This window comes from Carex rostrata, chromosome 31, assembly GCF_964058835.1.
Source record: "Carex rostrata chromosome 31, lpCarRost1.2, whole genome shotgun sequence".
Taxonomy (NCBI): Eukaryota; Viridiplantae; Streptophyta; class Magnoliopsida; order Poales; family Cyperaceae; genus Carex; species Carex rostrata.
This window is the reverse complement of record NC_135948.1, coordinates 3,173,198-3,188,060: the sequence shown is the minus strand read 5'-3', so window position 1 is coordinate 3,188,060 and position 14,863 is coordinate 3,173,198. Positions and strand designations below refer to the sequence as shown.

Here is a 14,863-nt window from a genome sequence, read left to right as displayed (position 1 = left end):
CAAAATAACATCAATAATAACAATAATATTGGTGGTTACTGATTCCATACAAAAATAAGATGTAGGGCTTTTAGATTGTTTGATTTATAACTTAAAAGTTCATGAGGACTATGAGCTTGTCTAATTAAAACAAACAACAACAACTTAGTATTCAAGCACCAACAATTTTTCATACAACAACTTAACAAAAATAATTCAACAAAAACAAACACCACTTGGTATCTAACAACTTCATCTTGTCAAAATCATCATGTAAAGTTCTGAACCATCATATCCGACAACTTCATCTGTAACTCTGCATTTCCAAAAGTGTTACTAAGATAAAATGCAATGATTACATAACTACAAAAGCATCAATTCTATTTTATTGTTACTAAGATAAAATACAATGACTACATAACTATAAAAGCATAAATTCTATTTGATTTTCTTGCTGTACCAATAATAAAAATTCAAGTAAACAACAATAAAGCATATCTTACAGTAATTCAAGTGTCATTGTGGTACTATAAACTAATAAAGTATCAACAAGTGGCACTGTATGATTCTAAAATCAAAATACAGATTGTGCTTTCTGTGAGATAGTTCAGCTTGTACACACAAAAACAGAAAATAAAGAAGGCTCTGATTGTAAAAAGAAAGTTGCAAGTAGTTCAGCTTATACACAGAAAAGAATTTAGAATTAAAACTTACTTAATTAACATTGATCGTTGAGATTTGAGTTTCCAATTCCTCTTCCTCTTTTGCAGATTTCTACAAAAATAAATATTAGTCAACAATAAATATCAAGAAGCATTTAGATTTTAAAAGATAAATGAATGGAAATATAAAATTAAAGTCATACTTGCAACGTTTGTAATGTGGTTTTTGAGTTAGCTTTTATCCAATCACTTCCACAAACTAGAATCTTCACCATATCTTTCGAAAGAGAGCTTCGATAGTCATCTAATATACGCCCCCTCGGTACTAAAGGCCGATTCCGAAGCCACAGTTGTGATCAGAATACAAAGCACATCACACGCCAACTTGCTTAAAATAGGATACTTGCTGGAATTTTGATTCCACCACTTCAAAACATCAAATGTACCCTCAACTCTTACTGAATATTCGAGTTCTTCCAAATACACATCAAGGTCAGATTTGGGTGGCCGTTCTTCCTCTGTAGTCATAAGAAAAGCATAGAAGTCATCTTCTTTTGATAGTGCACCGGTATGGGCAGCAGCTGCTGCCGAATCTGAGGTACTTGCAGCAACTTTAGCCGCCTTCTGAGCCGTCATTTCAACATTTGAATACTTCTCATAGAGACATTTCAACTTCCTAGTCACCTCTTTAATCTTGTTATCAACCTCATTAACTGGATACAACCTTTTAAAAGTAAACTCCACCGAGAGCAATTTAAACCGTGGATCTAAAATGGATGCAATTGCCATAAGCACTCCAATTTCCCCCCAATACTTGTTAAACTTTTCATACATAGGTTTACTCATATCCACCAAGAATTTATCACCCGAATGATAAGCCTCATGTATCACCTTTTTTACCCTACAAACTTCCACAAGAAACAGATTTGTTGTTGGGTACAATGACCCCGAGAATAGGTTAGTGGCATCCGAGAAAACTTGAAGCAACTTGCACACTTTTTCGGCTTTATTCCATTCATTCTCATCGGGCAACCATTCAAAGTTATTGTCTCTCATTTTATATCCTCGAAAGGTGGATTTGTAATAAAGAAACGATTCAAGCATAAGGTATGTTGAGTTCCACCTAGTTTTCACATCACTACATAGTGATCGACTAGTTTGGATACCTAAACCCTTTGCTATTTCACCAAATTTCAAAAGACGAGCCGAGGACTTTTTAAGATATCTAACTCCATTCCTAATTTTTCCAATACAATCATTAATCACACTAAGACCATCTTGAACTACCAAATTCAAAATGTGAGCACAACATCTCACATGAAAAAACAACCCGTCAAAATGTAATTTGCCCCTCTCTTGAAAACTAAACTTTAAAATGGTAGCTGCCCTGTCATTATTGGTTGCATTATCTAGAGTTATTGTACCAATTTTGTCTTGAATGCCCCAATTTATAAGAGAATCTAAAATAGCATCCGAAATTACCTCAGCACTATGGGGCGGTGCAAGCTCATTGAAACTAATGATGCGCTTTTGCAATTTCCAATTACAATCTACATAATGAGCTGTCAAGCACATGTACCCAATCGTTTGGTTCGATGTCCAACAATCACTCGTGAGTGAGATCCTATCGATACTTCTAAAGACCTTTTTTAACATTTCTTTTTCTGATTCACACACTTTTATGCACTCTCTTTTAATGGTTGCTCTACTCACTTTTTGATAAAGAGGAGTGATGTACTTCATTAACATGTTGAATCATTGATATTCGACAAATGTGAAAGGCAACTCATGAGCCATGATCATCTTGGCAATGATTTCCCTACACCTCAATTGATCAAACACCCCACTCGAGTTCAAACCAGGTACAACAATATTATCACATGATTCAAATTTGAGAAGACCTTGAGAATTACCTTGTGCCTTTTTTATATTAGCGCAAGTTTCGATATGTCGCTTAAGAGTTGTTGTGGGGCCTCCCATCATGCCTTTGTACCTCTTTTTGCAATACATACACTCTAACTTTTGCACCATCTTCCCTTTTTCATTCACTTCTTTAGCCACAAAATATTTCCAAACTTCGGATGTATGTTTCCGTTTGCGCTTGGCAATGCCTTCAGAATTAGGCTCCTCTGTAGCTGGTCCGTCAACCATATCTCTTTGTTCATCACTTAAAGTGACACTGCCACTACTAGATACAGGTTTGATCGCCTTGTCTGCATCATCTGTCACACCATCTGTCACACCATGTGAAGACATTCTACAATAACAAATTCAAAAAAAAATTACAAAATAGATTAAAGTTACTGAAACAGAAAATAAAAATAGTAAATTAAAGTAATAGAATATAAGCAGAAAATAAAGTTATATTAAATTGAATTCCTCATCATAGAAATTCCTTACATTTTTGGTTTTTTTTTATCTCAAAATGTATGTTATATATATCATGACTTATACGCACAAAAATCAGTAAAAATTGATATGCATCAGAAATTCAGAACTAGTTCAGATTGTATTTTTGTGGGACTCAATTCTAGCACCAGCATATAGCACAATGCAGTTTTACCCTTTTGGTCAGTCAGATTTTGGAGAATTATTCTGACCGATTGGCTACATGGAAATTTTATTTCTTTATATGAAAATGATGGTAATCTCACATACAACATTCTCAAAAAGTTTCAAAAAATATAGAGGTCAAGAGCTATTTTTGGTTTACCAATTTGTTAAGGGCAATTTATATGCCACCATAACAGCAGTGCAGTTTTTTTTTTTTTTTTCTACTGACTGAGACTTCAAAGTGTTTAGATATAAGTCATGGATAGTTTGACTTTAAGAGTAGAGATGGTTTGTATCAAAGTGTTTACATCATTTTTTCATGAAATGGTGAATAGAACTGTTGCAAGAGCTTCTACCTTTCTTGACCAGCTAGCTTACTACATGGATTATCAAGACAAGGTCTTAGTACCACGGTAACAATTGAAGTGAGCAATCAACACCGGTACAGTACCTTAACAGAGAAAAATAATGCACAATTTAAGGCCTAATTGAGAAAATTTACTCATAAAAAATAATGCACAATCAACACTGGTACAGTACCTTAACAGAGAAGCAACAAGGCGATCGCTATGCTGGTCTCATCGTGCACGACTCTAGTAGTGAGAGAAAGAGAGACCCAAGTTCACCGTGCAACAAGGCGATCACTGGAAGTCTGGAACAAGGCGTCGAAGGCGATCACTGGAACAAGGCGATCAATCGGAAATCTGGAACGATGGCTTGGGCTGGGTGGGTTAGAGTTAGCATGAGAGAGAGAGAGAGAGAGAGAGATTAAATGTGTCTTTGTTTCCAAAAAAAAAAAGAGATTAAATGTCTAGGGTTTAGTTTGGCGGGATTTTGATTTGGGTGCGTGACAGCTAGGGTCTGAGAAACTCAAACTATTGATATTTTGGTTTTAGGTATGGCTTGGGATTTACTGTGGCGGATCCTATGTAACTCGAGTTATAAATGAGCGAGTTGGGCTGAACTCGAACTCAGCTCATTTATTAAACGAGTCAGCCAACTCGAGTTGTAAATGAGCAAGTTAAAGCGAGCCATTAACGAGCGAGTTACGAGCGAGTTGCGAGTTCGAGCAATTTTGCCCAGCCCTAGGTCACATGAGTCGCATGTAATTAGGACCGTTAGATCTTAATTAAATGGTGAATCTTGAATAAATTAACTTAAATTATGATAAAATAGTTACGCGAGTCACAATTAGTCACAACACGTTTGGATAGTGCGTGACTCACGTGGTGTGACCATTTGTGTGCCGTGACCATCCCTTGACATTTTAGTCATGACACGTGAAAAATTAACTTGGTCACGATACGACACGACATGAGACCAAAATCACGGCATATTAGTCACGACACAACACATTTTTTTCCACTCTAGTGGTGTTGAACTGGTCACCTCGTCTGGTAGGTGGTAGCTCAAAACTATTTTAAATCTAAATCCTTCGTACACAGAGAGATACATGTAAACAGTGGCGGAACCAGGAATGATCAGTAAGGAGGGCCTAACCAGAAAACCCATGGTGCGAAGAGAGACAGAGTCAGGGGTGCCAAGGGGGGAATACAATAGAATAAATAAGAAAAGATCAAGGGGCTCTTTATATTTTTTTTGGACCAAGGAGGGCCAAGGCCTAGGTTGGCCCAGGCCTTGGTTCAGCCCCTGCATATAAATACGAATCATAATACAAATGAATGATATAAATCAGTTAGGTGGCATCATGTAATCAGGGTGGATATACAATATAAGAACACGGTCAATTGACTCCATTTTTTTTTTCAAAATTTTTAATTTACAACTTATTTTTTATATAATTTATAGTAAAATGTTATAATTAGTATAAAATAATATTCATGTAAGAAAATTTTATATGATTAACTCCTTAGAGTCCTACAGCTTAAAAATCTGTCTCAGCCTGAGGCATGTAATGAGATAATTTGAACTCGTCGGACCACACACGTTGCATAGAACTTCAAGTCTTACCGTATTTTTGGCATATCTATACGCCCGTCCCGCACGCAAAACAACCCCGAGTGATCCGTCGAGGAAACTTCTTAACTGGAGAATACTGCACATAATATTTGAGAATTGACCCGTTACACAATATAAAATTAGATAAAATGAGATCCAGTGCATTACCTGACTGAGTAAAATGAGATCTGAGTCGTCAGTTTTAATCTACCACGAATCGCAAAATGAATCCCCTATATCTAAATAGATCGCACTGAATTTCATTCTCCAGAGTCCAGACCGAGAGGACTGCACAGACCCCAGACCAACGCCATGTGGACCAGAATTCGTCTCATCTGCATTAACGTAGCATTTTAATTTATTTTCAGACCGTGCGATCAGAATTCAAGCCAATCCGGCCCACACCTATGACGCCTGGGGTCTAGCGGATTTAAATCGGACGGTTGTGATCTTAAACGAATCGGATACGAATCTGGATTGAATCTCAAAGCGCGGCCCGATATTTAAACAGACACCGAATTGGCGAATTCCATTCCCTAAACCGGAGTACTGTCCAAAGGACACAAACAGCCGAACCAACGCCATGAGGCCCATGAACAAGAAGAAGAAACACAACGCCTCACTCTCCCCCACCATCTCTGACCTGTCTAGCTGGTCCCACCTCCCGCCGGAGCTCCTGGAGCAGATCTTCGCGCTCCTCTCCCCCTCGGATCGCCATCGCTTCCGCCTGATATGCTCCCCTTGGCGCAGCGTCGCCAGGCAATTCATCCCTCCTTTCCCTCTCCCATTCGAGCCTCCTCGCCTCCTCCTCAGCCGACCAGACAACGTTGTCTCCTTCTACGACCTCTTCAATTCTAAATCTCTCTCCTACTCTCTCCCTGCTCCTCACCGCCAGGCCCGCTGCTTTGGCTACCTCGCCGGCTGGTTCTTCTTGGTCTCACATCAAAATCCATCCCGTGCATGCCTCTTCAATCCAGTACTAGTCACGGAGATCCCTCTACCAGATCTCGAATTCCCCATCAAAAAGGCAATTTTGTCGGCCCCGCCAGGATTCCCCAACTGTGTCGTGGCAGTGATGGGACGGTCGGCTTCAGCGCTGTGCGAAGTGGCAGGAAAAAGATGGCAGGTCCTTGATCTCGGGCAGCGCTTATTTGACGATATCATTTTCTGGCGGAACCAGCTATGCGGGATTGAAAACCGTGGCAATGTTCTGATTTGTAACTTTGACATGGAATCCCGCAGGACCAGTCTAGTAACTGTACAGTTGCCCAGGCAATGGAAATACAGTGAGGTGTATCTGGTTGAGTCGACAGGTGGTGACCTGTTGACAGTCATGAAAGATTATCGCATGTTCTGGGTGTATAAGCTGGACCAGCAGTGTACCTGGGAGCAGATGGAGCAAATTGGGGATCAGGCTCTGTTTCTCGGGGTGATTCGATCTGAGTCGGTTCCAGTCAATCGGTTTCTTGGCTCAGGTCTAAGAGAGAACTCAATTTATTTGGCCAGCAGGAAGTTTGAGAGGCCCTTTGGCTTAGCGGTAATTTATTCAATGGAGGATGAGTCAATGACAGCAGCGCCGCTTTCTGGGCAGCATTCAGTCCTGGCCGACCCGGTTTGGATTAGCCCCGTTATTTGGCCTTGACGGTTTTTGGTCGAGTTCAACAGTAAGTTTTCCCTGTTCCGATCATGTAGAGTTCAAAGTATGATTAAACATTATATTTTAGAGTGACTGAGGAACTATAATAATTTAGAAGTGAAGGAAAGCAGAAAAAAAATATAGTTAGCTTTTTTTTTTTTTTTTAAATCTGTGTGGGAGCGTGGATTTCCAATGGACATCGACCGAATTTGGCGTGATGCTCTGTTTGAACAGTCTGATCTGCATTGACTTTCGTGCGGTGGATTTAGATTCGCACAAATCTAAATTCCTTGTGAATTTAAACCGCACAAATCTGAACACTGATCTAACGGTTCATATTGGACATTGCATCAAATATGTTCCAATGTTGCGTTTGGTTGGCTGTCTCAATGTTAACCAGTTGAACCAGAGTGTGCTTGAGTTATTAATTTTAAAAAACAATGTGTTTATTGTTACAATTTTGGTCTTGTGCATGCTTGGGTCATTTTCATTTTGAGTGCTGAATCGTCCGATCAAGCAAAATCACCCTTTAATTTTGCTAACGATTTTTTTAATCACAGAGTATATGATTATTTTATTTTGTCTGGACATTGTGAACCTGGTCTAGGGAATCTTCTGTTCAATAAGGTATCAAACCATGCAACTAGCTCATTGTTGATAGCTGCAATAACATTAATAAAAAGTTAAGGGCGGAGGAGAGAGAGAGAGAGAGAGAGATGAATGAATTGCCGGTAGGTACCAATCTGGTACGGGACTCGGATTAAAACCTAACGGGTCACACAAGGGGTTTCCTCCCTTCAGTTGTTTTTCCTTCTTATTCTAGCTAGTCATTTTCATTCAATTAGTTGTGCAATTGGGCTGCGGTTTGTGGGATCTGCTGTTTGGTTGTGGGTGTCAAGAGCAAATAGATACAATTATCAGTAGTCTATTTGATGTTTTCTGTAGAATGTAGGTGGTTTTTTTTTTTTATAGGGATTACTGTTTTGATGTTTTCCTAGCTGTGTGTATTGTTGTGATGAACTGTTGTACTACAATACCTTTTTTAATACGTTCTATTGGCAGCTGCTGCCAATATTTCAGAAAAAAAAAGGAGAGAGAGAGATCAATGAATTTGGTTCGCTTTTCAATAAGACGCAAGTTGTGTATGATTTTTTTTTTTCCCTGTATTAATGTAAGGAATTAACAATAGAAAAAGGGATGAAATCACGAAAACCATGCTAGTATAAATTAATCTGGTAAATACAAAAACCAAACTTAGCTATGATTCTAACAGTTGCTTCATTTTTTGTACTTTTAGCTAGGAAGTATTCTTTGCATGGATTATCTATTCGATACCCTTCAAAAATATCTAGTTTCAGACAGGAATGATTGTTCATAAGTTTTCTTGTCCATGTTTAGACTCCTTTGGTGGTAATAGCCACTTCTTTACTCGCGTTTGAGCCAGAGCAACCTGCATTTTTCGCATTTGAAAGTATATTAACATACTATATAATTTAATTAAGCATTTTCTAGTATCAATCGAACAATTTTACTTCTCTTGCTAAAAGTGCATGACATTTCTAAATGACATTTTGTGTTGTTCATTATATTTTTATAATATGCTATGTATTATCAGCCACTACAGCGTTTTAATATCCACATCCAATTGCATTATCGGTGAAATGTACAAAGTAGTTTGATGTGGTGCTGGACAAAATTATCTAACTTTTTTTTTTTTTTTTTTTTTTTTTTTGAGTTTCGGCTATTGCCCTCTTTATAAAAGAAGTCTATTCTTCCTGATACTTAGAAAATGAACATGGAAGACAAAAACAGATACCTGATTGTCCCAATCGGTTTTCCAGGTAATATAAACAAGCAGAATGGTTTGAATTACTGTCCCAATAATCATTCCAATCCAGATTCCCTACAATTGAAATTGAAATTATTCATATTTATCAATCTCATTAATTCCATGTTTTCCCATGATGTGGTACCAGCACCGATAGAAAAATCCCCTGACCCCGTTTGATACCATTCATTTCTCCTTGAATTGAGTGGAACTAGTCTTCTCAACTATATGTCAAAACTTTTGTTAACTCGTAGAAAGTTTTGGAGAAAGGAGATATTTATTAAAAAAATATATATAAATACTGGAAAAAAAAATATAATGTAAGCATTGTCTTAATAAAACGTGGAAGAAAATAAAAAGATCTTCCATCCTAAGAGTATTACTAAATAACTTTTAGTTTTTTTAAACTTTTCTACTGTTTAACTCAATTTTTTTTTGTTTGGCTTCTAATTTTTTTTATCATAATTTCTTTTCTTCCACTCTATTATGAAATATGGTACTATCTGTCTAATATTCTCCTTATAGTCCCATTATCCTTAATTGGGTCATAAAGTCTTAATTCAAACCAAATATAACACAGAGTAGAACAAAAAAAAATGCATTAGTAATATCTCAGCAAGTGTCTGAGGTATATGTTCCTCATACAACTATTTCGTAGCATGAAATTTTTTTGAAATGGTGACAAGAACTGGTACCTTGACTTGATAGCCGATAACATAACCGAGTACAATTCCAGTAGGAATTCCTACGAAGTAGTAGCATCCAAGATTTACATAAGCTACTAAACCCTGCCATCCTGCACCAACCGCAACACCTATTCACAAAAGAGAAAAGAAGCCATTAATTTAACGGGCAAAAAAATGGAGATATGTGGAGAAGCTATCTTAAACTCGACCATTTATCTCTGTTATATAACCCCATGCACAAGTTCAAAACATCATAAGATGCAAAAACTAACCAGAAAGCACAGGTTGAACACTGTTAAGAAGAATAGTGAAGGCCAAAAGAAAAGCAAGGTCTGCAACCGCATCAGCCACTGCTTTGCTATCAGTAAATATATACGCCAGGCTCCCTCTGAACCATAGAAATAGCGTAAACAGAACCACACCAATTGATAGTGAGGTGCTCACTACCACTTTAATTGAAAACCTGGCATTTCTTGCACTCCCTGCTCCGAGTTCATTTGCAACACGCACTCTGCATTGTTTGAGATAATACATATCATATTCTAAATGGTCATTTTTATGTGCTTTCTTTTGTTATTAACCTACTAGAATGATATATGAGCGAGGAATAATTCCATGTATATAATGAAGATAAATGTGTTATACCCGGCTGCAGCCAAGAAACCTACTGAAACCATCATCTCCCATCCACTGATGTTGAGGCTGTTGAAAGAGAAACATAATCAAATACTTAACTGATCTATATTCTTTTGTCAATCCGAATTTATCTAAATCTGAATTCAACACAAAGGGGAAAAACAAGAAAACAGATTCAAAGAGAACACACCATATTGAGAGAGCATCAATTGCAATTTCTGCATTCTTCATGTTACCCGTTAGTAGTACCAGAATAGTGTTGTACCACAGTTCCAAGCTACAACAAAATAAAATTATAACACAAATACTACCTTTAAATTTTTCAACAAAAATAGTCCACAAACTTGAATATTAAAAGTTTTAAAAGAAGTTAATCAAATCTTACCAGATCATGGCACCTGAAGATAAAGAGAGCTTAATAACAAGCCGGAGATCTCTGAAAGCATCCCATGAAAACCCCTTCCATGTCTCTGGGCACCCCCCACACAACACAAACCCAAATTGGCCAAAAATTGGGATCCACATAGCAAGTATCATCGACCCCATTGCACCAGCAACACCCATAGAGAACTTGACGACTGATAACCACGAAAAGAGAACATGCAAACTAAGGGAGAGCGCAGCCAGGTATGTTATTATAAGGTTCTTGCTCTGCGACTGGAGATACGTTTGGAATGTGAAGGAGAACATGTACGAGAAGTTGATGGGAATGAACCAGAGAGCGATGGTTCCGGCCGTGGAGGCAATTGATTCATCTTGGCCAAGGAAACGTAGCAGAGGGGCTGTGAAAATGAAGAGAGGTACCATCAGAATGGTGCACATAAAAAGTACAATCCATGATCTTTGGAGATAGATGCCAAGCATGTGGTGTTGCTTTGCACCATACGCTTGGCCACATAGAGTTTCGAGTGCGCTTGCCATGCCTAGCTGCAAGATACAAGGAATTAAAATTGGGAAGAGATTTTGTTGTAATTGCAATCAAAATTCATGATCATATATTGATTAAATCTGGCGTCTTAGCTATTTTCTGGTCAGCTATTATTCACGCTGTTTAAATTGTATCTAATTTTGATTATGTGGTAACTTAGTTGGAAGCAGGGGGGATGGGCGCCATGTCTCTCAATTAACAAATTTGTGTATCAAAAGAATTTGCACCTATCAAATTTGTTAATCAAATATAATTCCTTGATATAATGATTGGACACCAACAAAAAAGTTTACTCTAAAATCTATCAGTCCAATATTTTGGGAAATTAGATTTGGCGCATCTGAATTTAATTTTGAGGCTTATAGATTGTCACTTTGGACTCAATGATCGATCCAATATGCTTACAAAAATGGCACGCTAGTACCAATTGTGCAAAAGTTATATTCTTATCGACTTATCGTGTTATCCATTTGATCAGAAACAACCAATAGCAGCGTGGTTAAGCCAAACTATCATTTTTAAATAACAAATGAGAATTTTTCCTTGTCACGCAGCATTTTAATATTTACTTGTCTTAGAGCTGTTACGCAATCTCATTCTTATCTGAACAGATCAAGTCATATCAAACTCTTAATTAGTATCACCAATTGCATCATTTGGAATTACTACATGAGACTATTTAGTGCATGTAATTGTTTTCGCCGCTGCCAGGTGATAATTGGCTCTATTCAATGATTAATTGTATGATGCAAGCAGTGACGACTGAGATAAAAGGATATTTTCGTTTTTGTTTAGACTAGCGCGAGATGCATGGTGATGCAAAATTCAACTTTTTGTTGAACCTTTCTTTGTCTAGACGCGGAGTTATGTATCATGCATGTGTGACTGTAGGTGTCGACTTATGCAGAGTTGATATTAAAATTATAACTAGACCGTTGTGAATAAAATGAGCACACAAAAATAATTAATTCATAAAATTTGAAAATAAAATGATTTATCCCAAATATGTTTTGGACCAATTATATCTATGATCAATTTGGACCTCTAATTTTCAATAGAGTTAGAAACTTTATGTGCGCTAAATTTGTGATCACAACATAAATCAAAAAGAAGGAAATATTGTGATCGCTTGATAACTAACAACGCGACAATACCTTCAACATCAGATCAACCCTTTTCATGGGCAATTATTCATCAGAAACTTAGAATGATTCACTCTTTTTGTTTCCATATACCATTTTTTCCCACTTACTCAATTATTATATTTTTGAAGGCAATGAGAACAGGTGGTTAATTAATTGCTTCTCAAGCTCATGAAAGGGATTTTCATTTTTCGCCCAATTAATTGCTTCAAAGACACCTTTTTTTTTTTTATACTACTGTCCTGATCATAAATGTCTCTAGCTCCTAATTTGTTCCACAAATGATGCAAGTACATGAGGCCTCGGGATTATTCTCAAGAAATTAATTAAACATACCATCAGAAAAAAGAATTTATACAAATGCAACTTTACCTTAATTTTTTTATTTTTTAAAATTGGCAATTTTTTCTTAGTTGTATTAGCAACAACACCTGATTTGAAAGCTTAGGTTACCCCTTGATTATATATATTCATTTCAAAGAGCCCACAATAGAAAACAACGGAACCAAGAAAATTTAAGCTGTGCATATATACCAGGACTCCGTTAGCGAAGCGCACAAAGACGGTGAAGACGAGAGCATACGCTGCGAGCTCGGTGGAGCCCACATGTCCGATGAAGGCCTGTGTAATAACTGAAACGCCGAAGGTCGAGAATCGGGTGAAGATTGCTGGCCCCGCCACGACCCACATTTTCTTGGACTCGGCCCATATTCGCCAGCCTAGCGTCTCTCTCACCTCTTGTTCCTTCTCTACATTGTTTTGGGGAAGAAGAGAGAGACGAAGCTCATCTCTCTTGCTATTTTCCATTAGTTGTTGAGTTCGCTTCTCGATCTCACTTCTCGCAATACGTGGCGCTTTTATTTACAAATGGCCAGATGGGTGATTCCAGGAAGTTAGATTTGTTGTATAAAAAGGTAGCTTTTATGGGGATTGGAAAAAGAAAGAGAGAAAAACACGACTCTTTTTTATGAATTATGAGAGGACTAAGACAACCTACCGATAGCCTTTTAGCCAAAAAAAAAAAAAAAAAAAAACCCACTATATTTAAAATTTTATATATATCCGCACTCCGCAGGAAAACCGTACGTACAAGTAGAAAAATAGAAATGTTCCTCGTTGCACATTTCACAATCAGAGAATTCATGAAGAAAAGTAACACTTGCTGTTGCCTCTTCTTTCATATATTTACTTAAATTGAGCAATATTCAAAGCTGTTTTCAGGGTATCAAACTGTAATGGTTAGTTGGTTACCATACAATTCGGCGGAAGCATTTTCATATCTATATTCTTTAAGAATTGAATTGAGCTTATTCATATTCTTGAGTAAAGTTAAAATGCATCATTGATTTTGTATCCTAACTATATTTCATGTCTCTATCTCTATTTACAAAGTTCAAATTGTCAATCCGAACCGTTCAAGATGATATATATATACTAAAATATGGTTAGGGATAAAATTTTATATTTTTTGGAACTTTTTACTATTTTTTTAAATAAGTACAAAATCATTGTTTTTGGATGGTCCAGATGCAGAGATTTTGTACCTATTTAAATTTTTTTTTTAAATATAAAATTTCATCCCTAACTATATTTTAATAAATATATCATGTTGAACGGTTCGAATTGACAATTTGAACTTTGTAAATGAAGATAGAGACGTATGGTATGGTTGGAGCACAAAACCAATGGTGCATTTTAACCCTACTCCATATTCTTATATGAGGAGGGTTCAAATGTCTCCATTTTTTGTGTCTCCACCATGCCTTCATTTTTTAAAACTTTAATAACTCGAAATTTAAAACTTAAAAGTCAAAATAAAACCGTTAGATGTGATCTATGTTATTTTATCTATATGCTCATAAAAAAATATCACATTTCAATTTTGTATATATGTGAATCAATAAGTTCAAAAATCAACGTCTAAAAATCATCCATATTAATGCATTTTTTACAAGCTCTTGATGACAATCAAAATAAAATTGAAATGTCATAATTTTTTACACGTGCATAAATAAAATGATGTAGATCATATCTAACGGTTTTATTTTTGACTTTTAAGTTTTAAAATTTGAGTTATTAAAGTTTTAAAAAATGGAGGCATGATGGAAGCACAAAAAATGGAGGCATTTGAACCCTCCTCTTCTTATATATATCCATTAAAAACTAATCTGGTCTTATTCAATTCTTATTTGTTAAGATCGTCGAACAACAAAATAGTAACAAACTAATAATGAATAATATTAATATTTTTTTATAATAGTGGAGTACTCCAATTTCATAAAACGAAATCATATATCGTTTAGACAAGTACTGGTACCAGTGGTACCAGTCCTGACTTATAGCAACCAACTACACAAGTATGTATTTAAACCAACCCTACACCATATATAACAAAGCATATATCCAAAAGCCAAGAGACAAAAACAACATCCAACCATTATCAAACACTAATACAAGAAACTGCCTCTAAAGTAAAATAAAATGGTTGCACCCCCGTATTAAATTTCACCGTCCTCCCTTATGTCGGATCCGTCTGTAAGCAAAGAGACCCTGTGATCCTGCACTATTACATCCATAACCTCCTCCTGTGTAAGTAAATCATCACAAAAAATAGAAATATGCAACACATCAGTAGGAAGTACTAACGACAATTTAAGATTATCAAAGTCATTCAATTTGCACATATACAAACTCCACATTACTAATATAAAAATCAAAATACAAATTTACAATGAATTCTAACAAAATTGTTTTTTCATCAAAACAAAAAAAAAATTAAAACACAAATATCTTTTTTAGCTTTTAGCTTAAAAACATGCAAATAAAAATAATATGTTAACATTATGCTTAAAAG

The 14,863-nt window shown here is 36.3% G+C and overlaps 3 protein-coding genes and 1 pseudogene across 3 annotated transcripts in view; 1 reads left to right on the top strand and 3 right to left on the bottom strand.

The window, feature by feature from the left end:
- LOC144547418 (ADP-ribosylation factor 2-like) overlaps nt 1-14,863 on the bottom strand; it is a 100,690-nt gene that overhangs the window by 16,992 nt on the left and 68,835 nt on the right. The gene's annotated exons all lie outside the window — the stretch shown is intronic.
- On the bottom strand, nt 753-2,807 carry LOC144547617 (zinc finger BED domain-containing protein RICESLEEPER 2-like; annotated as a pseudogene).
- On the top strand, nt 5,611-7,247 carry LOC144547416 (F-box protein At2g05970-like). The gene has a single exon (XM_078296061.1). It carries the CDS (start codon nt 5,737-5,739, stop codon nt 6,793-6,795), a length of 1,059 nt encoding a protein of 352 aa, XP_078152187.1. The 5' UTR covers nt 5,611-5,736; the 3' UTR covers nt 6,796-7,247.
- Nucleotides 7,928-12,925, bottom strand: LOC144547414 (protein DETOXIFICATION 21-like). Its single transcript, XM_078296059.1, has 8 exons — nt 12,544-12,925; nt 10,325-10,866; nt 10,130-10,216; nt 9,949-10,005; nt 9,576-9,814; nt 9,313-9,431; nt 8,606-8,692; nt 7,928-8,239 (listed from the first exon to the last, which is right to left on the bottom strand). The coding sequence occupies exons 1-8, from the start codon at nt 12,814-12,816 to the stop codon at nt 8,162-8,164; spliced, it is 1,482 nt and encodes a 493-aa protein (XP_078152185.1). The 5' UTR covers nt 12,817-12,925; the 3' UTR covers nt 7,928-8,161.